The sequence below is a fragment of the Sciurus carolinensis genome, chromosome 12 (genome assembly GCF_902686445.1).
Source record: "Sciurus carolinensis chromosome 12, mSciCar1.2, whole genome shotgun sequence".
Lineage (NCBI taxonomy): Eukaryota > Metazoa > Chordata > Mammalia > Rodentia > Sciuridae > Sciurus > Sciurus carolinensis.
This window is the reverse complement of record NC_062224.1, coordinates 22,981,678-23,004,103: the sequence shown is the minus strand read 5'-3', so window position 1 is coordinate 23,004,103 and position 22,426 is coordinate 22,981,678. Positions and strand designations below refer to the sequence as shown.

At 36.5% G+C, this 22,426-nt stretch overlaps 1 protein-coding gene across 3 annotated transcripts in view; it reads left to right on the top strand.

The window, feature by feature from the left end:
- The first annotated feature begins 8,650 nt into the window (after positions 1-8,650).
- The window catches only part of Armc3 (armadillo repeat containing 3), a 97,236-nt gene continuing 83,460 nt past the window's right edge, over positions 8,651-22,426 (top strand). For 2 of the 3 annotated variants that reach the window (XM_047521264.1, XM_047521263.1), the window contains exons 1-3: positions 8,651-8,742; positions 11,511-11,559; positions 19,244-19,361. In XM_047521264.1, coding sequence (XP_047377220.1) covers positions 11,512-11,559; positions 19,244-19,361 — 166 coding nt within the window. In that variant the 5' untranslated portion in view covers positions 8,651-8,742; position 11,511. The remainder of the gene's footprint in view (positions 8,743-11,510; positions 11,560-19,243; positions 19,362-22,426) is intronic. The other variant, XM_047521265.1, reaches the window with a different exon arrangement.

The window sequence follows — 22,426 nt, the reverse complement described above, 5'->3', positions numbered from 1 at the left end:
TACTCATCAGTGGAGGGAAGGATAAAGAAAATGTGGGATATACACACAGTGGAATCACATTAAGCCTTAAAAATCTGGAAATTGTCATTTGTGACAACAGGGGTGCAATGGAAGGACATTATGAAAGTAAAAATAAGCCAGGTAGAGAAAGACAAATACTGTACCATCTCATTTACATGTGGAATCTAAAAGAGTATAATTCAGAGAAGTAGAGAGTAGAATGGTGGTTACCAGAGGCGGGTGAGGGTGGATGTGGATATGTTATGGGTCCCAGGGTACAAAGTTGCAGTTTTACGGGAGGAAAAAGTTCTGATATCCTGTTGCACAGTAGTGTGGTTATTGTTAGTGATAATGTATTGCATATTTCAAAAAAACTAAAAGAGTGGATTTTAAATATTCTTACCACAAAGAAGTGATAAGTATTTGAGGCAATAGGCTAATTAGCCTGATTTGATTATTCCAAAATGTATATATGTATCCAAACATGAAGGTGTTCATTAAAATGCTCATCACATTTTACCCCATAAATATTTAGTCAATTGAAAATGAAATAAATTTAAAACAAAAATGAAATTCAGAAATACCAAATATTGAGTTTGTAAAACACTTACAAATAAAATATCTTCAAATTTTAAATGTCAAAGTTGAGTTTGACCTTGGAAATAGTACACACTCACACTACTGACTTATAGCTCTAAATTTCTATATGTAATTCTGGATCAAAACCTTTCATATTCTTGATAGTCACCTTGGTGAGAAAGTATATTTACAGAAGCAGTGGTATCAAGCATCAGATTATGTTTTTTTGAAATATTTTTGTTGTCAATGGACCTTTATTTTATTTTATTTTTTGATGCATTAAAATGGCATTCTTGCCATTTATAGGTACTTTGAACTTTGATTTTTTAAAAATAGTATGTTACAGTTCATTTTAAAAATATAATTACTCTTCTCTTTCTTTAATCTATACAGCCTTGAAATTTTTTGTGATGATTGGGTTTTAAGTCCCTTAAAATGATTTCATATTATTTCAAAATCCTAACGATTTTCTTCTACATAAACAGATATTGCTGTACTGGTCTTTCTAACTCTGGACTACACATTTGAACATTTAAATAAATATCAATAGCAATCTTTTCTTTTAATTGATTAATGTTGATAGTGTACATTATTATCTTTCCTATGATCCTGCATTCTTGGATTATGTTCATTAAGATGCTCAAAATGCCTCTTACTACATTTTTAAAACTGACAACTAACCTTCAACTCTGCAAAGTAAGAAGCATTTATACCCACACATATTTTAATTATTTTGGCTCAGAAATGCATAACAAAATATTTCATTGGATACCCTCTTTGGTATGAACCAACAAATAGTATTTTTCTGATCTTAATTATTTGCATGAAACTGTAAACAGGTCGGACTATAGTGGTTTGGATGCATCATTTTGAGACTATCACTTAATGTTGACTATAGATCCAGGAAAATCTTTTACACCCAAATTTGTAATTAAAACAATGAGTTTTTTCACTGATGGGGTTTTTTGAATAAGTTGTTGATATAAAGGGTTTAGTTTACAACTCAAGCATTATCACACATGGTTAAGCAGTGTTTTGAATAGATCTTATTTGTTTCAACATATTCATGTTGTGCTTTAAGTAGCTTATCTCAAGTACTTTGCTTTGGTAAGTGTTTTTTGTTGTTGTTGTTGTTGTTGTTGTTGTTGTTTTTTGCTGAACAATGTTTTTTTTTCCCAAGCATGTCTCTTTAGGCATTCTTAATTAGATCTATTAGCTAAGCATGTTTAGTCAGTCCATAGATTCATCAGTCTTTTTCATTTAACTTTCTTCTAGATTTGTGCTCTGTCACCTCACATGTCATGAGTGCATTCACTAATAGTACTTTTCATAGGTGACATTGATTCTATGTCTTTGACTTATTGATCTCAAACAGGCAATATTCACTTAGTCTGTTATTTCAGAGTTTTTGCAATTGTGTATGTAACTTGATTTTAGCTATGAAATTGAGCTTCACCTAATATTAGGTGTAACTGAGTTCATAAAATAATTTTGTTTCTTATTTTGAGCTTGGTTCAAGAATTTCACATCTACTTTGCTTTGAGAAGTAGAGCTGTTCTGATTTGCTAGGCACACTGTTTCATTGGGTATACTGTCAGAGAGAGAGAGAGAGAGAGACAGACAGACAGACAGAGTAGGCTGATAGGGGGAGGAATTAATGGAGAGCATAAATGCCAAATTGAGACAATCCTCATTTTTCTGCACCAGAGTGACTTAATCTTCTTGATTCCTTGATTTTCTTGGTTGTCCATTTCTGCAGAATTGTTTTAAAGTCATCTCTGAAAGTCGAGCCTAGAACCTACTCCTTTAGTCTCTGTAATAACACTACAAGCCTCTAACTTCCTGTTTGAATTCATTTTGTTTTCTGCAAGGGAACCTCAAGTGATATAACACGTAGAACCAGAGGCAGAGTTTTGCCCTTAGAAGTTCAAAGATGTAAACCTGGGGCCTGTTGTTTGACCTGGTTAAATTTGAAAATGGTGAGGGTTCATTTATCTTGAGAAAATGTCTTATTGAAAGTCACTGTGATTTCAGGATAAGAAATATCTGTTGGAGATAGTTTTGACAGACCAAGTGGCTACTGCCTTAGCACAATATGGTGAACAAAAGGATTACAAAGGGCACAGGGTGGGTAGGTTATTTCTAATTACACTGGTTAGTTCTGAGACAGGAAACGAAGATTTAGAGTTTTCCATTCCTGGAAGAAGTCATGGCTAGAGAACCCCAGAGCTCCTGTGACTGCTACCCAATGATACCTTACCTCTGATTTCTGATTTACAGTGTGCAACAATTCATAACGTCATTGGGCTTCCAAAACAGCTTAGGAGCAATAACTGGGCCAGCAGCAATTAGCAGCCTAGTGTCTAGGTTATGGTTTCTAAATTCATTAATTATCTCTGGAGGTGCCAGGGCGACAATTCATTCTGGAAAACTTTTCTTCATGAGGTATATTTCACAGTAATCAGATAGTTGATGAGAAAAAGATGGCATTAAAATTCTAGGCAATAAATTCAGAGTGAAAGAAAACAAAAGAAAAAGACAGAAATAAAGGAAAGAAGGAAGGAAGAAATCCAGATTGGAACAGATGAAATAAAAATGTCTTTAATTTTCTACTACCTCAAAAATCCTAATGAATCTACAAAAAAACTTACTAGAATAAGTGAGCTTAACAAGGTCACAGGGTGCAAGTTCAATATAAAAAAATCAAATGCATGTCAATACTATAAATGACCATTTCAAAATTGAAATTTAAAAAAATACTGTTTGCGATAGCTTAAAAAATCCACAAAATACTCAGATGCAAGCATTTAAAAAAAAAACATGAGCACAGGGTTAGGGATATAGCTCCGTGGTCAAAGCATTTGCCCAGCATGTACAAGGCCCTGGGTTCAATTTCCAGCACTGCAAAACAAACAAACAAACAAACAAACAAAAAAACCATGAATGTGAGTCCTGTAAATGCAGAGGAGAAATTTTTAAATAATCAAATAAATGAACAGATAGATGGTTCTCGTGAATTGGACAATTTGATATTGTTAAGTTGTCAATTCTCTCTAAATTTATCTATATAGATTTAATGCAATCCTAATCAAAATTTCAGCAGATTTCTTGCAGAGATTGACAAATTAGTTTCAAATGAAAATTACTGTGAAATGCAATAGACTTCAGATGGCCAAAACAACTTTAAAAAAAACAAATTTACAAGACTTACTGTAAAGCTACAACAATCAAGAGATTGTGGTATTGTTAGGCTAGTCAAAGGAATAAAATAAAGCCCAGAAATAGACCTACTTACAAAGGACGAAGGTGCCAAAGAATTCAATATGTAAAGAATAATGTTTTCTTCAAGTGGTACTGGAACATTTGGACATCCATATGCAAAACTGATCCTCAAACCATCTCATAACATATACAAAAATTAACATGACACAGATTATAGATCTAAATGTAAGAGTTAGAACTATAAGACTTTAAAACAAAATGCAAGAGAAAGACTCTTATTCTTTCCCCTTTGGGTTAGGAAAAGAGTTCTTAGGTACCAAAGCAAAACTGAACATAAAAGCAACAAAATCTAGCCTTCAAAAAAATGAATGATTGGAACTTTATCAAAATATAAAGATTCTAAACTTTGAAAGATATTTTTTAAGAAATGATAAACCCCACACTGGTGGAAAAATATATCTGATAAGTGACCTGTATCAGAGGTGATAGAAAACCCAAGTCAAGAAGACAAACAACCCATTTAGAAGTAGGAAAAAGTATTTGAACAGAAACTTCACAAAAGAAGGTACAAAAATGGCTAACGAGCACATAGAATGAGATCATCATTAGCCACGAAGGAAGTGCAAATCACAACCAGAAAGTGACACCATCATATGCCCACTGGAACGGCTGAGATGAAAAGGACCGACAATATCCAGTGCTATAGAGCATGTGATGCAATTGGATCTCTCTTTCGTTGCTGGTGGGGATAAAGTGCAGAATAGTTCCTTTGGAGAGCAGTTTGGCAGTTCTCATAACATGAAACATGTTCATGGTATAAAACCCAGAAATTCCACTCCTGGGTATTTTCCCAAGGAAGGAGAAACATATGTTCTCACAAAAACCTGTATATAAATGTCCAGAGCAGGATTTATTTATAGCAGTCCCAAACTGGAAAGGACTCAAATGTCCATCAACCAGTGAATGTCTGGATATTGAATATCCATGCAGTGAGATACGGCTCAGCAATAAAGAGAGACAATCTATTGATACACACAACCTCATGGACAAATCTCAAAAGCATGTTGCTGAATTAAAGGAGTCAGACGCAAAAGGCTGCATATTGTGGCATATTGTGTGAATCCACTTACAAGACCTTCTAGAAAAGGCAAAATTATAGGGAAGGAAATAAATCAGTTGTTCCCAGAGAAGTGGAGTGGAGGGAAAGGTTTGACTTCCAAGGACCACGCGGGAAACTTAGGATGATGGAAATCTTCTGTCTTCATTGTGGTGGTACACAGCTGCAAGCCCTCATCAGACCTCGCCAACCACATATATTAAAACAAACATGACAAAAAGAGGCACACTCAGGAAAGACTAAGTCTATGAGAAAAAAAATCAAAACAACAATTTTAATTATTTCATTAAAAACTCTTTATGACTTGCTATAATACTGTATTTCCAGAATGAGCCAGAATGATGTATTGGTTCCGAACATGTCTATAAATGTTAAGCCAACCTCAATTCAAGTCTTGCTCCTGCCATTTCTTAGAAGAGGGACCTTATGCCAATGACTTCATTCATGCCTCCTATGGTGGGGATATAATGATTCATTTTAACCATTTTGTAACTGGCTCATAATAAATATTCACCTAATGTCAATTATTCAAAGAACATTTAAAAATGACCTCAATGAGGAGACATATGTATAAACAAATAAATTATAACATCAGGTAAAAATAACAAATATAGCAAGTGTAAGGTATTGCACAAAATGAGAAATGTTTCACAATGGTGAGCACCATGAATTGCTGCAGGAAATCATTACTTTGATAAATCTTTTGATAAATCTGAAAAACAAATAAGTGTTTTTCAGGCTCATTGGGGAGTGAAGGGCACAAAATGTCATGGTGTGCTTGGAGAATTTTTTTGAGTGATGAAAGAAACTATTATAGAAGGGAGGAGTCAGAACAAGAAGGGTTTTGAATGCCAATTTAGAAGATAATTGCATCCCATCATGCAGCTGAGCAATTGGGAATCAGCAAAGAGAGACAAATTAGACTTGCATCTTACAAAGATCACTTTGATAACCCTGGAGAAGAGAGATCAAAGCAGGGATGCAGCAAGGGGACAAGAGAGCTGTCAGAAGGCTTGCTAAAGGAATCCAGGTAGAGGATGGTGATGTTTTGAACAAGGGCTGTAAGAATGGAAAAGTGAGAATAAACTCAAAAGATGTTTAGAATCTAATAATTGTATATGAAGGAGCATGCGTGTCAGATCTTGTGTTTGGGTAGGTATGTGGGTGGGTATCCCCTTGATAAGCAGAAAAGTATGTTTTACTGGTAATCTGATGCATTTAGGTGGAGAGTGTTGATGTTTGAGGTGTCGCCTGTGGATTTCTGGTTGAAGCTACCCAGCAAGTGGAAAGATATACAAGCCTAGAGCTCAGTGTCAGAGTTGGATGGGGAGCTGTGTATGTGGCAATTGAAGTCACAGATATGAATAAGATTGTCCCAGAAAAACATATGGTGTGACAACAAATATCTGGGAAATATCAACACTTGAGGCTTTATAGAAAAGACCTTAAATAATGGGCATATAAATGGGAGGACAATCAAGAGTGAATGGTATCACAGAAATCCAAGAGCAAGTTTCAAGTACAAGAGTGTTCTATGCAGGAGCGATGGCAAGGAACACAAAGACTGAGAACTATCTGAAGGATTTGAGTAGTTTGAGTGCTGGGACAAAACCAGACCACTATATTCTGAAGAGCGAATGGGAATTTGAAAATGAGGAAGTACTTAACGCAGCCTACATTTTTGGAAAGTAATGATCAGGAGGAGAAAAAGAACAATAGACTCGTAGCTAGAGGAGATATAAGATTGCTAAGGTTTGATAAGGGTCCTCCAAAGGTCTATGTGCTAAAGGCTAGGTTCCCATGGTGCCACTATTGGGAGGTGCTGTGGATCTTTAGTATATGGGGTCTAATGGGAGGTCCTTATGTAATTGGGGGTGTGCTCTCAAAAAGAATTGTGGTACCCCAGCCCCTTCCTGTCTGGTTCTTCTGCTTTCTAGCTCATGAGGAGTGCATTTTGCTCTGCTGTATGCTTCTGCCATGATATGCCACCCTGGCCACAGGCCCAAAGAATGAGACCACTCAATCTTGGACTGCAACATCCAGAACTAGGAGTCAAAAATTTAAGTCTTTTCTTTTTATAAGTTTATTGCCTCAGGTATTTAATTATAGTAACAGAAAACTGACTAACACCAGGATTGAAGGAAATGAGTTTTGTGTTGTTGTTGTTGTTGTTTGTTTTTGTGAGGCACTGGAGAGACTTAACTATATTTATATACTGATGGGGGAAAAGACTGGAAAAGAAAAACAGACAATACACAAAAGGGTATTACTCAAAGTCCAACCAGGAGGCAGAAGTCATACACCAGATATTTGACAATAAAAAATTTAATATAAAGAATTGTTAGATGTGTATAAAACTGTCAGGTAATTTTAAAAATGGGAAGGAAACATAAAAACATACTAATAGAGTTGGGATTGGGACTTAGTGGCAGAGTGCTCACTTAGCAGCATGAGGCCCTGGGTTTGATCCTCAGCACCACATAAAAATAAAAAAATAAAATAAAGGTATTGTGTCCATCCACAACTAAAAAAATTTTTAAAAACATATTAATATAGCAATTCTAAGAAGCATCTTACATGCTGAGGGACTAATGAGGGCAAGAGTTTGCAAAGTGTAAAGAAGGAAAGATTTTATAAATAAGAGTATTTTATAAAGATGGCATTCAAGTCAGGCTTAATTAAATAAAAATGAAAGAATATGTTGAGAGTTGCACACACCTGACAAACAGTGGATGCTAATAAGTAATTGTTGAAAAATGAAATGATGAGGGAATAGAATAATCAAAAACCTAGGAAAGAAAAGTATGGGAAAATAGGAGGGAAGAGGAGTTTGGCTGGGACCGGAGTGGTGGAGATGCTCGGAAATCTACAAGGGTAGAACAGGAATGGCAAGCAACCTTCAGACCAGGGCAAGGAGTGGCACACTTTATCTTAAGATGCCACTGACACTTGAGAAGGAAATGACAAGACTATAACAATGATTTCTGGAAGGCTGGTCTGTCTGTGGTATGTAGAAAGAATTGGAAGGAAAGAGAAACCAAAGTCATCAACTACAAGACGAAACCCAGTGTTCTGGATTGGGGAGTCAGCAAGAACATGAGAGGGAACAGGCAGGGAAGAACACGTGGGTGGTCAATTGGTGACTTAACTGCTGGTTAACAGTTGGGGTCAGGGGAGAAAGAAAGAAAAAAGTTTCTTTATCTGGGCAATTTGGAAGAATGGCAGAAAGGGGGAGAAATGTGGGATAGGGGGAGGTTTTTAAGAGGTGCGGTTCATTCGGTGCGGGAGGACTGGACAGCTTAGTGCACAGAAAGTTGGAAATTCAGCCTACTGAAGTCCCCGCAGGTGGCGATTTGGGTGTCATTTGCATAGATCTGGCTGAGGCTTGAAGATGAGAGAATGCAACAGTGTCTGCTTATGAGGCTGAACTGCGCGCTCCGGCTTTACAATTTTTAGCTGACTCAACAACTAGAAAAAAAAGAATTTTTTTTTTTTTTTTTTTTTTTTTTTTTACATTTTGGAAAGGTCTTTTTAATTTTTTTTTATGTTTTATTTGCTCTAATTAGTGAATTTCCAGTTTTTTAGTCTGTCCCAAAGCACTGGACAGGAGAACTGAGATGCACTTGGCTCCTCCCTGACTGAATACCGCCCAGGGCTGGACACGGGGCAACTCGGGAGCCCAGTTTGCTCCCCGGCAGAGGCGCGCAGGCGCAGCGCGGCGTCGCCTAGCAACCCAGGGACAACCGTGGACCCGGAGGTGCGCCTCTCTGGAAGTGCGGTTTACTTGTTCTGAGCAGCAGCTGCTCGGCGGAACTTCTTAGCAGGTATACGGGCCTCCGTGGGTTGGAGAGACCCAGGACAGAGCCCTGCGCAAAACTTGAGGAAGGGGAAAGCGCCAGGCGGGTGGGGACTGCTGGGACAACTGAGAGAACGCCTCAGGGGTTGTCCCTTCCCAGCATCCGCTGTGCTAGAAGGGAAAAGGATGGTTTTCCTGAGCTTCAAGGCCACCTCACATTTAAGAGGTGACCAAACTGAGGTCCCGAGAGGGGATCTGAGGGCCTGAGATCCCTTTACTTGACTGCGAACGACCAGAGAGGTGGGGCCACTTGCTTTGGCGCTCCTCCTCCTTCAGTCTGGGCACCACGAATCTTGGCCTTAGAAAATCTTTAGGATGATAGCAGGAGAAATACAGACGATCAACAGACTCGTGAAAAACAAGGTGGCTCTAGAAGAGGCAGATTTAAAGCAGACTCGTTTTCGTATCCCACACCCAGAACTTGGTACCTTTCGCGCAGTTATTTTGCTGCTGGAGATTTATCTTCAAGGAGTGGTTGGAGGTGTGGGTGGAAATTTTAAGAGATGTTTATTGCAGCCTTGTACATAACTCCAGAGAATGGGAAAGAAGACTGGCTAGATAAATAATGGACTTTGAAGTATTATTTCAGTGGCATGCTAGGCTAATCCATTGGAGATGATTTTAGCGATAAATGGAGACTGAAATTTCATGAACTTGCCTGAAATTTAAGAATTTAATAGGAAGATGGTCTCAGGAATGGACAATAAAAGTAGAAAATAGACGCCCGGTTAGAATGGCAAAATCACTATAGAAAGCACAAGAAAAAGAAATTACGTTGAAATAACACTAATCTCCTTGAGTGTATCTTTAGGATGGTTTTTATTTTATTCATTGTGCCATTCTTTGTTTTCCAAATTTTCTACAATGAAATGTATTACCTTTATAAGAAATAGCGATGTCCCTTACACAGTCTTATACCAGCTGTTTGTTTCCCCACTAACTACCATACCCAAGGTGGTGATAAAGTACAGAGGTTGCTAATGTCACATTCTTGCCTAAAACTGGCAGTTCTGTATATTTAGGTTATTTTAGACTGTGCTCTTCGTTATGCAATTGCTACAAATACTATCCTGAAATAAGAAAAATTAGTTTCTCAGTGGAAATCATATGATTCAAAGCAACTTTATGCAGATATAATTTAATTGCTTCTTGAATGTTATTCATAAGGAATAATATTCTTTTAGAAGTCAGAGGCTGCTATATTTTGGAATTACAAAGAGCTATGAATTCATTTTTTGTTCCTAGAGATTGAGAACTTCTCATTTGTCCAGAATAAGAATAGTTGGTGTGTCTGCTTGAAATATTATAGGCACAAGGTCTAGGGTCAATGTACTTTTCAAGCACCAAAGAAAGATATTTGAGATTTGAAAAAAATATATATATTGGCTCTAATTTATGAAAAGAAAACTAAAAAAATTAATTTTTTATTAATATTAAAATTTCATTACATCTAAAACCAGTTTTCTCATTTTGCAAGAATTTCCAAGTATACATACTAATACTGAGTAATTTAATGGAGGATGTGAGTTCATTTTGGTGTTTTAAATACTGGATATAGTATAAGGTAGTACATTACAAAATAAACCTTCCAGTCCCTCAAATGTCTTATACTTTATGTGACCTAAAGTCAGTGACCAGGAAGTGAAAGGCTTTCAGATGTCTCTATGAGTTTCAATGAACTTGTGGCTTTTGATGTGCTTAATAAATTCTCCTCAGTGTCTCCAATGCTAGAAGTTGCTATTGGCTTTTTATAGGCACTTTGAACTAACCGGTACATTGTACATTCTCCCAAAGATTTCCTATTCCCCAAGGTTTCTTTTTGAGACTATAGAAATTTCTATGGAGCTAATGTATACCATCTGAGATTGCCAGCATAACCCAAAAACTCTCATTGAAGAAAACAAGGGAGATTGGGTCATTCTAATAGGCACCAACATCTTGGGAAGCTCTATGCCCAGTTGAGTTACTCCTCTGTGATGTGTTAACTATATACATACATTATTCTTTTGCCTTTTTTTCCATACAGCCTTGGGCATACAAGAACAAGGGGAAAAGTTTTTGTAAGGAATAACCCTAACTTCCTCAGAATGCTTTTCTTCAGATTCTCAATTTTTTTTATTAAGCCACAGATTATATTATACTTTTTGTTATCTAGGAAAATAACACAAATGTTGATTCAGATTCAGTAGATCTTCAATACCATTCCTGAAATCATTATTTCCCGGAAAAGTGCAGCTAATGATTTTTATAGCTATAAAAATCATATATATTATATGCCTAATATGTACTAGACACTGTTGTAGGTGCTTAGCAGAGATGAGTGCCAAAAAATAGACAAAAATTCCTATTTTATGACAGTTTTGCAGATCTCAAAAGTAACTTGAATTTAGTCTCTCAAGCCCAATGCAAGTGAACTGTAAGCATGGGAAAGCATTTTCTGTTATGTGAGCAGAAGTTATGTCACTAATATATTCTCTTCCTTTCTAACCTGGACACTATGACTAAGGCTCAACAATCTTAGCTGTAAGTTCCTTTAAAATTATGGATTTTGGAACAGGGATATTGGTGACATGTTCTTATATGTGCAATAATTTCCTACAGGTATTGCAATTCTTTTATTAGGTAAAAATGTAAAACAGAAAGTAAACCCCCTCCAAGAACATGGGTAACTGAAAGATTTATAAAGCAGAAGTGGCACTTTAAAAAGCATTTTTTTTTTTTCACATCTTTTTCCAGGATGGGTAAAAAGATAAAAAAGGAAGTAGAACCTCCTCCTAAGGATGTGGTAAGTTTCTGATTTGAATACTAGTAGCTGTAACCACCAGTTTTAAAAATAAATTGTTTAGTTTGGCATATACCAGTACATACATGAATACATGGTGGCAGAAATCCAAAGTCTGACTAATGATAAGATTAGTCAGAGAAATCTAACATTAGATAAACAAACATTTACAACATTGTCATTACATAATTAGCACAATTAAGAAGTAATTATTAGCTTTTCCAGTATGTGGATGGCATGTTTATAGCCTCGTTAATGAATAAATACTTTTAGTTCATTCTTTTAAATACCTCAGGGTTACATTTGCCAATATTTCATTAATGTGAATTATCCAAGTGAATTTTTAAAAACAACTAGAAGTCATGCTATAGCTCTAAGACATGTAAAGTATTGGCTATGGATATCCTTGGACGTGAGAAGTCCTGTATTTTCTAGTTCTAACAAAAGAGTAGTCTGGAATCATTTCTCACTATGGTAGGCCCTTCTTTCTCTTAATAGCACAATTTTATTTGCCCTCTTTAATCAATTGCTGAAAGATTGTGTTAAAAACAGAAAATGACCTTTGACAATTTTCGGTTTAGAAACATTTCAAAACAGACGTTTGATGTGATTTTCTTCAGATGGGATCTGAATAGAAAAGAAATGAGGATAGTGCCCAGACTCACAGAACTTTAAACTTTGCAGGACCTTCTGAGCTTCTTCCTTCAGAAACTTCCCCTCCAGAATGGAGCATCGTGATTAAGATGGAAAGCTTTGTCCCAGGGTGGCCTTGAATGAGCTGTGTTATTTTGGCCAAGTTGCCAAATTTGGCCAAGTTATTTCAGTGTTTCTTTATCTCTTACATGGGAATTGTACTCTCAAACTCATTTGAATTGTTGTATGAATCAAACCAAAATAAATTACATAAAATTCTCAGTACCTGGGAGAGAGTTAGTATTCAGTAAATAAGATCTATTATGGGAATCCCCTGGACTATGACTTACACACACACACACACACACACACACCCTATCAACTGCATGAGTATGATACGTCAACAGTTAGTAACAAAAACTATAGACACAGCTGTCTGCTTCAGTCCAGGAAGTCTTCACAGACGTGATCACTGGGGTCTTGTGATGTCGTTGCATTCTGGCGTCCTTCCTTTGGACATACTCCTAAAAACCTGGTAGACCTTATTTACTCAGTGTATCCTAGGTTTGCATTACCCCGCTCTTTTCTGCCAAATAGCATTATTGGCATCTTAGCAGAAAGTCAACTCATGAACGTAGTTCTTGGCAAGAAACACATTCTGATTTAGAATAAACAATAGATATATTTGTCTAATACCCTTTCTGTAATTTTATAATGTCTTACTGTGTAGTTCTCTATACTCCAGTCTTTGGGGACACAGTAGAGGTCTTAAAAAATGCAATCCTAGCATCAGCAAAATAATAACTATTACTTCCTGGATTCCCAGCATCCTTGGGGGTAGCCAAAGATACCTATAACAATGACCAGTGGTCCTTGACTATTTATTACCTTTTCCAAGGGCCTTCCATCCTTCTTCTATTCTTCTACTCTGACTTTATGTTAATAAAGCCGAGAAAGCAGCATGAAAATATCTAATCCCTTTTCTGCCTTATAAATTCAAATACTTCACAACAGGTATCCTAACTCAGAACTTGTTTCAGAGTATGCCTCTTCACAGTGTAGGAAAAAGTCGGTTCTACAAATTGTAAATGAAAACCAGATTTAAAAGAGGAATACACAAATTCTTAAGGAAATAAACTTTTCTCAGTCAACTTATGGTAATCTGTTCACCATATATTTCCTGAGCATTGTTTCCAATGATTTTAACTTTTAATTAGCATTTTGTCTACTGATTAACATGGGTAATAGAGACATCAAGAGTATTTGGCAATACAATTAGAACAAAACACTCCCTTTGCTTTCATAATATTCTCATTGGTCGTAACATTCACTAATGTTCACATATGTGGTTCACGGATCTATATTTCCTTCTCATGAAAGAGACACCAGCTAAGAAGTTGCCTGGGTGTGGAGAAGATACAGCTTGAATGACCCAACACGTGCTGTTCTGCCTTCCCAAGTCATTTCCATGTCTGGCTGAAAGGTTGTTTGGGATGCTTTAATAAAGGACAAAGTTTCTGTGGAATGATTGCATGAAATAATTCCTAGTAGTAAGGACTGTACAAAGCATTCTTTAGTATAAGGCAAGATATTCAGTGACTCAGAGTTCTGAGTTACCCTAAGTCTGAATCCTCATCCCACAACCCACTGATGTCCAGCTTGGGCGAGTTTTGTGCCCTCTGAGTACCACAGTGAGGCTGGAATGATACCTGCTTCAGAGGGATACCCTTTTATGGTGGTGAAATGGATCTAACCACAGTGCCTAACACTAGGAAGGAATTTAGCAAATGTTGTTGATAGTAGCGATGTAGTTGAGGGTGCTTTTCATCATGCTACAGAACTGAACAAGTTTGTATCAACTGTCCAAATAGGCAGGGATATCAGATGTGGGAAGCCAGTTGACTCCACAAGTTCCCAGCAGCCTGGTGTTTGGCCACCGTGATTCATGGTCAGGCCTTTGAGTTTGCAAGTGTGGAAATTGTGTTCTCTCAATGTCTCAGAGGTGGCTGAGCATCAGTGGATAAACCCACAGTATCTAAGCTCTCAAGAGACCAACACCTGGCCCTAGAATCTTAATGATTAAGGATCAAGTTACCTGAGCATTTTTATTAATGGGTCAGCACTTTCTAAGCATGATGATTATCGAATCAGAGCAACAGAAAATAGTCGAAGATGCTCCCTCCCTTGGGCTCCAAATCCATTTCCTCGCAAGAGTGAAATGTCTCCTGGGGAATTGCTTTTCCCAGACCTTCATCATCAGTCTCAGAACTTAACCTTTAATCGTTTGTCATGGGCTGATAGCACTGCCACTTTTTTTTTTTTTAACAAAGACCCAGAGGGACTTATTTTCTGATCTTTCTCCCTCATCGCAGATAAACAAAAATACCATGAATTAGTTAAAAAGACTCAATTCATAAATGACATACACATAAGTAATATACACATAAATCATGACACACATGTGTGGTTCATTCTCAGTTTGCTTTCTTTGCTCTAAAAGTTTGCCCCTTTTATTTAGGTTGTAAAGTAAACTAAAGGCAAATTAAGCTATATTCATTTTAACCATTAGATATTGTAGCAGATTTTTACTGATGTCTAGATTTATCTACTAAAAGTTCATAGTAGATGAGTGCAACTTACTTCCTGCTATCTGTCTCTTTCCTGTTCAATTGGATCCTCATGATCTGAGACCACTGATGTGGTAAACACATTCCATTAAAAATCAAAAGAGCCTTTTATTTGCACATATTGCCACCATAAAAGTCACTCGACTCTCATGGTCTCTTTTCACTGAGCTCAACTTAACAGCTTTATATTCTTTTAGACCTGGCTGTATAATACAGTAATCACTAGCTATATATGGTTATTTTAATTTAAGTCTATTATAATTAAAATTAACAACTAAAAACAGATTTAAAATTCAGTTTCTCAGTTACATTAGTTACATTTAAATTGCTCAGGAGTCACGTGTGACCTGTAAATGGCATATTGAACAACACAAACTTGGAACATTTCCATCGGTGAAGTTTCATGGACACCACTATTCTTGACAGTCTTATTTCCTTAACAGAGATATAAAAATGTCCCTATGAGTCTCTGGCCTCTCCAACTGACTGGGCTTAAAATGCAAAGCTTAGCCAAAAATGCTTCCCCTTTCTTCGATCTTTTTGTAAATAATTTTGGTTCATCATTTATTTTGTACAGAGCGCGAAATTATAATTTCACAGCAAGCTTGTTGGTGACTGTAGCTTCCTCATGGGAAAGCAGATGGGACATGTAATTACAGCACAGTATTATTTATTTAGTCATGTGGCATTCTGTTATAGCTATCATTTTATTCTCAGCGCCTTTTTAAATAAAAAATTACTATAATGCTGTAGGCACTGTAGGAGAAACAAATGCCATGCCAAGAATCTTCATTCTCTGCCAAACATCGGTATTTCTTCTGCTTTGACAGTTCTTTGATTGTAATTTTCATATTCTCTATCTTCCCTTTAAGCTTCTCATACCCCAAATTGCCTTCCTAATGATGTCCGGAAGGTATGGCAAAATACTGGAGCGTTTTCTAATTCATTCAGAGATTAAATGATATTTACTATAGTTTTTGTTTAAATGTATTTTCATGTACTCTACTTCTTTGAGAATTGTAATAACTCTATGCAGATCACAGCATAGCCATGCTTAATCATCGAAGATTTAATCACATGCTTATTTTAAAATATTAAAGTATTTTTAAATAGGCTCTAGGTCAAGGCAGGCAACAGACATGCCTGTAGTGCCAGCTACTCAGGGGGCCAAGTCAGGAGGGTTGCCTGAGTCTGAGAATTCAACACTATCCTTACCAACTACTTGGGAGACTGAGGCAGGAGGATCACAAGGTTCAGGCCATCCCTGGCAAAATGAAAACTGTCTCAAAATGAAAACTTTTGAAAAAGTGCCCCTGGGTTCAGTCTCCAGTACCACACAACAAGCAAACAGACTTAGAAAGTGAAAGTTCTTAAATGAAGGGGAAATCTGTTCTGAAGGTACGTTGGTGAGGTGGTGACCAGATGGAACATTAGGGAAGCTGCCTTAAGTAGGAAAGCATCTAAGGCTGTGATTCTCAGGAGATTGGTGGATAGTCAGGGAACTTTATGAAGGTAGGATGGAAACTGGAGACCCATCCCCCACAAAAATGCACTGCAAATCTTTTCTGTACAGATGCAATGCCTTTGGAGCCCATGAATGTCTCCACAAACTCAGATTTAGGTTTCCTGACAAAAGAGGACAATACCCAGTTAAAGCACTTTAAGATCACATGCATAAACAGTTTCCAGGGGTCCTTTAATACATTCTTTTACAACCATGTGTTAAGTACTTCCATATTCCAGTACTGTTCTTTGATAATGGAGATAGAGAAATAATAGCATGGTCCTTTGCCTAAAGAAAGTCATTCACTAATTGGTCAAATATTGAGTGCATACCATCGCAAGTGTTCTATATCCTGAGCATAAAGATGGAAATAAGCAAAGTTCAGCCCCAAGGCAACTGTATTATAGTGAGAGAAGCAGTCACTTAACAAATAATAATATAACTCAGAAAGTAATAAGATCAATGAAGAAAAATAAAGTGAGATTTGGGATAGAGAGTAATGGGGCTACTATAAATAGGATCTAGGTCAAAGCAGACTTCCTAGTGGGGTCACATTTGAAAAAGACTTAAATGACAAAGTATCTGAGGGGGAAATTGTAACCAAAAACCAATAACCACAGCTTTACTTCGTGTGTTTAAGGAATGCCAAGGAGGTTGGTGTGGCTGGAGATCAGTAAACAAGGAGTAGGAGCTGGGTCACCAAGATGGTGGGAGGGATCACACAGGGCCTTTTAGCCTATGTTAAGGAAGTTGGACATTTTTTCCTAATGTGCAGAAAGAATTCCCTGGAAGGTTGCCAGGAGAAGGGCAGTGACATCTAATTTATATTTAAAATAAAAAAGAAGATCATTCTAGCTACAATGTGGAAGAAGTGTGAAAACGAGAAGGCTAATTTGGAGACCATTTCCACAGCACCATTAGGATATCATGGCAGTATCTTAAGAGGTAACCGTGAGGGCCTGGGGATATAGCTCAGTTGGTAGAGTGCACAAGGCCCTGAATTCAATCCCCAGCACAAAAAAAGAGGTATCTGTGAAGGAGGTGAGAGTGAGTATATGTACATTGAAGGGAAGCTGAGAGGATTTACTGACAGAGTATTTCTGTAATGTGGGAAGGAGAGGAGTTGTGTTTCAAGATTTTCAGACCTTAGCAACTGAGTGGATGATGGTACAACATACTAAATAGACGTGGAAATCAAAGAAGCAATGCAGTGTGTTAAGTGCTGTTACAGAGTAGTTCAGAAGAATATAACTGTGATAAATTAAAAAAGAAAGTTCAAGGATTCTCAACACCCATACCATAATGAAGAAAAAACAAACAACTTTTGTGCAGAAAACTGAAGGTCTAACAATGAAATAAACCATAATCTTCTGTAGTCTTAAATATTCTTTTAATCCTTCAGAAATAAAATTAAACTATCAAAAAGTGTTAGGTGACATGGTGATCACTAATAGTGGCCTCAGAGAGAGCTATTTAGGTGATTTGATGAGGGGGAAAGTCAGACTGGATTGGGCAGCCAGTTGTGAGAGTGAGAAAATGGAGAAAAGTAAAAAGTTGGTAAGATTTTGTCTGTGAGAAGGAAGGAAAGGTAAACTGGCATAGGGAGAATGATTCATATCTAAGGAAAGTTTGTTTTTGTTTTAAAATAAGAGAGTTTTGAGAAATTAATAGCTCAGAAAGACTAAGGTAGCTGCAGTTTGCAGGACAGGGTACAAAAATGGAGGGGAGAACATAGAGAAATAGCTCCTGAAATCTGGTTAAGGTCCTCTTGAGTCTGAATTTTTAAGCTTGACAGGATGGAACTACACATATCAAGGAACATGCATGAACAACTATCAGGAAGTTGTTGTCAACTGAATAATTTTTAAAGCTCAGACAGGTCTGGGAAACATTGTAATTTTGACCAGAAAGAGTGGAGAGCCACATTGATTACTTGGGGTATCATTCCATTGAGTCTCCAAGAGGATCATGCCTTAATAGTAGCATGACTGAGCTGGTTCTGTAGTAAAGACTCCATAGGCCTTCTATAATAAAGCTTAAAAACAGACCTTAAATCAATCAAACTGATCCATAAGTAAGATAACTGCCCACCAGAACAAAATTCAATATCCTTTAAAAGAGGATTCCTCTCTCCCTGCTACAAAAAATAAAAATAAAAATCTATACACTCAACTACGTAGTTTTCACAATGTAAGTATCCAACAGAAAATGATTAGGTATGCAAAAAAGGATAATATGACCATGACCAGGAAAACAGTCAATCAATAAGCCATTAGAGGAGATAAAATAGGATACTAAAAAAATTCAGTAAGTCAAAAAAAGACAGGAACAGAGGAACAGGAAACAAATGGGGCAAAGTTAAAACAAATAAGATGATCAGTTAAACTCCAACCATATCAATAATTACACTAGATGTAAATGACCCAATATTCCAATAAAAATTGAGAAATTGTCAAATGGTAAAAAAAAAAAGCACATAGATTAAAATTTAAAGCATAGAAAAAGATACATGCAAAGATTAATTATAAGGAATTTAGTGTCACTGTGTTAACATGAGACAAAGTAGCTTACAATTGCAGGATAAAGGATATTACCAAAGAAAAAGATGGACGTATCATAACAATAAAAAGTTATTTATTTATTTATTTATTTATTTATTTATTAATTTATTTATTTTACTTTTGGTACCAAGGGTGCTTAATCACTGAGCAACATTCCCAGCCCTTTTTATTTTTTTATTTTGAGACACGGTCTTACTAAGTTGTGTAGGGCCTTGCTAAATTGCTGAGGCTGGCTTTGAATTTACAATCCTCCTGCCTCAGCCTCCCCAGTTCTTGGGATTACAGGGATGCCTAACCATGCCCTGTTTATGTGATTTTTAAAGCTCATATGTGAACCTGATATTTTTCCTTTTGCATTTCAGTTTGATCCATTAACAATTGAAAGCAAAAAAGCAGCAACCGTGGTGTTAATGCTTAATTCTCCTGAAGAAGAAATTTTGGCTAAAGCATGTGAAGCTATTTATAAATTTGCTTTAAAAGGTTTGGATTTTTTCAGTTTATCTTTCTACTTCATTAGTTTCTTAAAATATTTACTATATAATGGGCACTTTTCTCCTTAATCTTCCACTTAACCTCCTGTCAGATGAATTCTTTCTGACAGCTGGAATCTCATTTAAAGTACACCTGAAAGTAGTTTTTCTCCCTAAGTGCCTACCTTAATCCTAAGGGGTAAGTTGGTCACTAGATAGAATAGTCATTTGGAAGATTTTATTGTAGTTTTAAAACTTGTAAATGTCCCAAGAATTAAGGCAATTAGAAAAATATTGTGAAAGCATCACAGTACTTAACAGAGCCCCGAATAGTCAGAACTGGAAAAATAAAAGTGTTGGATTATAACCGAAAGTATAGAATGAACAGCCCTGAGTCCATACCATACTGATATAAATAAGTGATTGATTGAATAAATGAATAAATAAAGGAAGAGAAAAGACAAATCTTCCATGAAAAAGAATTTCAAGAGCTTATGTGGTGTTAACACTAAAAAAACAAATAACCCAATTAGTAAATGGGTTAAGAAACTGAACAGACACTTCACAGAAGAAGAAATACAATCAATCAACAAATATATAAAAAAATGTTCAACGTCTTTAGCAATTAGAAAAATGCAAATCAAAACTAAGATTTCATCTTACCCCAGTCAGAATGGCAATTGTCAAGAATACAGGCAACAATAAATGTTGTCAAGGATGTGGGGGGGAAAGGTACACTTGTACATTGCTGGTGGGAATGCAAATTGGGGCAATCATTATTGAAAGCGGTATGGAGATTCCTCAGAAAACTTGGAATAAACCACCATTTGACCCAGCTATCCCCCTCCTCGGTTTATACTCAAAGGACTTAAAATCAGTATACTACAGTGATGCAGCCACATCAATGTGGTGTCCTTCAACAGATGAATGGATTTTTTAAAAATGTGATATATATATGATGGAATATTACTTTGCTTTAATAAAGAATGAAATTATGGCATTTGCTGGCAAATGGATGGAGCTGGAGAATATCATGCTGAGCAAAATAAGCCAATTTCCAAAAACCTAAGATCAAATATTTTCTCTGATATGTGGATGCTAATTCAAAATAGGGCGTGGGGGGTGGTTAGGGAAAAATAGAATTACTTTAGATTAGATAGAAGGTGACTAAATGACAGGCAGAAATTCAATAGGATTCTGAAACAGAAAAAAGATATTAGGTTAAAACCAAGAAAATCCAAGTCAGGCATGGTGGCACACTCCTACAATCCCAGCAATTCGGGAGGCTGAGGCAGGTGGATTGCAAGTTTGAGGCCAACCTGGGCCATTTAGTGACACCCTATCTCAAAAAATATAAAGGGCTGGGAATGTAGCTCAGTGGTAGAGTACCCATGGGTTTAAGCCCCAGTACTACAAAATACTAAGATATTTTAAAGATATTTTTAAAAAATTAGAAAGGATTGAGGAGGTATCCCAGTGGTAGAGCACTTGTCTAGCATGTGTGAGGTCCTGAGTTCAATTCCCAGTAGCATTAAAAAAAAAAAAAAAAAAAAACCACCACCACTAAACCCAAAGGAAACCCCAAAATCTGTGTATTAGTAATAGTGTAATAATGTTTATTAATTATAAGAAACATACCACCATACATACTAATGTCAAATGTTGATGGAGGAAACTGGGTCTAGGGGATGGCAAGACATTGACCATCTGACAAGGCAGTAACCATTGAGAGATGGGAAAAGAAGCAAATGTGTCCTGTGACTACCCCCATCTTGTTGACTTTGGAGAGTTTCCTGACCACAGAACAGAATAGGGTAAACCTGGTGGACTCTGAGTTGAAAAGTCAGACCTGAAAGTCCAGAGAGACAAAACCAGCCAGAGTTTTCTAGACAGAGAAATGACTTGCACAGAGAGAGAGAGAGAGAGAACTCAGGAGACTAGTTAACTACTATTCAAGTACTCACGCAGTACTGAACAGTGTGTGCTTGTGAGAGAACTACTTACTCAGTAGTAAGGGGCGTGGTGTTCACGCAGGCTAGTAGTACCTGTTCCCATTAGCCAGACTGAAAACCCTCAAGATTCATGGAGCATTATGTAGAACATACAGAGTCACACCTTAGTATGAGAAACAATTAGTCCTACATTGATAACTATTCCGTTACCACCTAACGAATATTAAAAGCAAGACCTGAAAGGATAGAATTGCTTATAAATAACTTAATTGTGCCCCCTAATTTCAAGAACACAGAAACCATTGCTTAACAAAGTAGAATTCACAATGCCCTAATCCAAAACAAACAAACAAAAAACCCAAAAAACTACCAGACATGAAAGGAAGTAGAAAAAATTTATAATAAAGATATAAATCAAGCAGTAAATAAAAATTGACACATATTAGAATTAGCAGAGAAAACATTAAAAGATTAATTACATCTGTATTCCATATGTTCAGAATAAGTAGAAACATGGAACATATAAAACAGCTACAAATATACAAATATTGAGCTCCAAATATAACTTGTAGAGATGAAAACTTCAGTGTCCAAGATAAAAATACATGGACTTGGATTAATGGCAGATTGGAATCTTCAGAAGAAAATAGTTTTGAATCTAAAGACAGAGAACCTATGTAAAATAAAACATAGAAAAGATATTTTAAAAGGATGAACAGAGTCCCACTGAACTTGGGAAAAATTCAGGGGCCATTATATGTGTAACTGGAGTCTCTGAAAAAAAGAGAGCTAAGGACAAAAAGAATACTTGAAAAAATAATAGCCAACATTTCCCAAAATCTGATGAAAACTCTAGGTCTACAGATCAAAGATCGTCATTATACAAGAACAAAGAATATGAAGTAAACCAAACCAAGGTGCATCACAATCTGATCACTTGAAACCATCATTTACATCCACAAGACTGGGATCCTAATTAGAGTAAGATGTGTTCCATGCTTGTGTAAATATAATAGAATAGAGTCTATTGTCATGTATAGCTAAAAAGAACAAATAAAAATAAAATAAAGGGAAAAAAATAGGATATAGACAGAATTCTTAAATGCAGTCCCTGGGAATATGG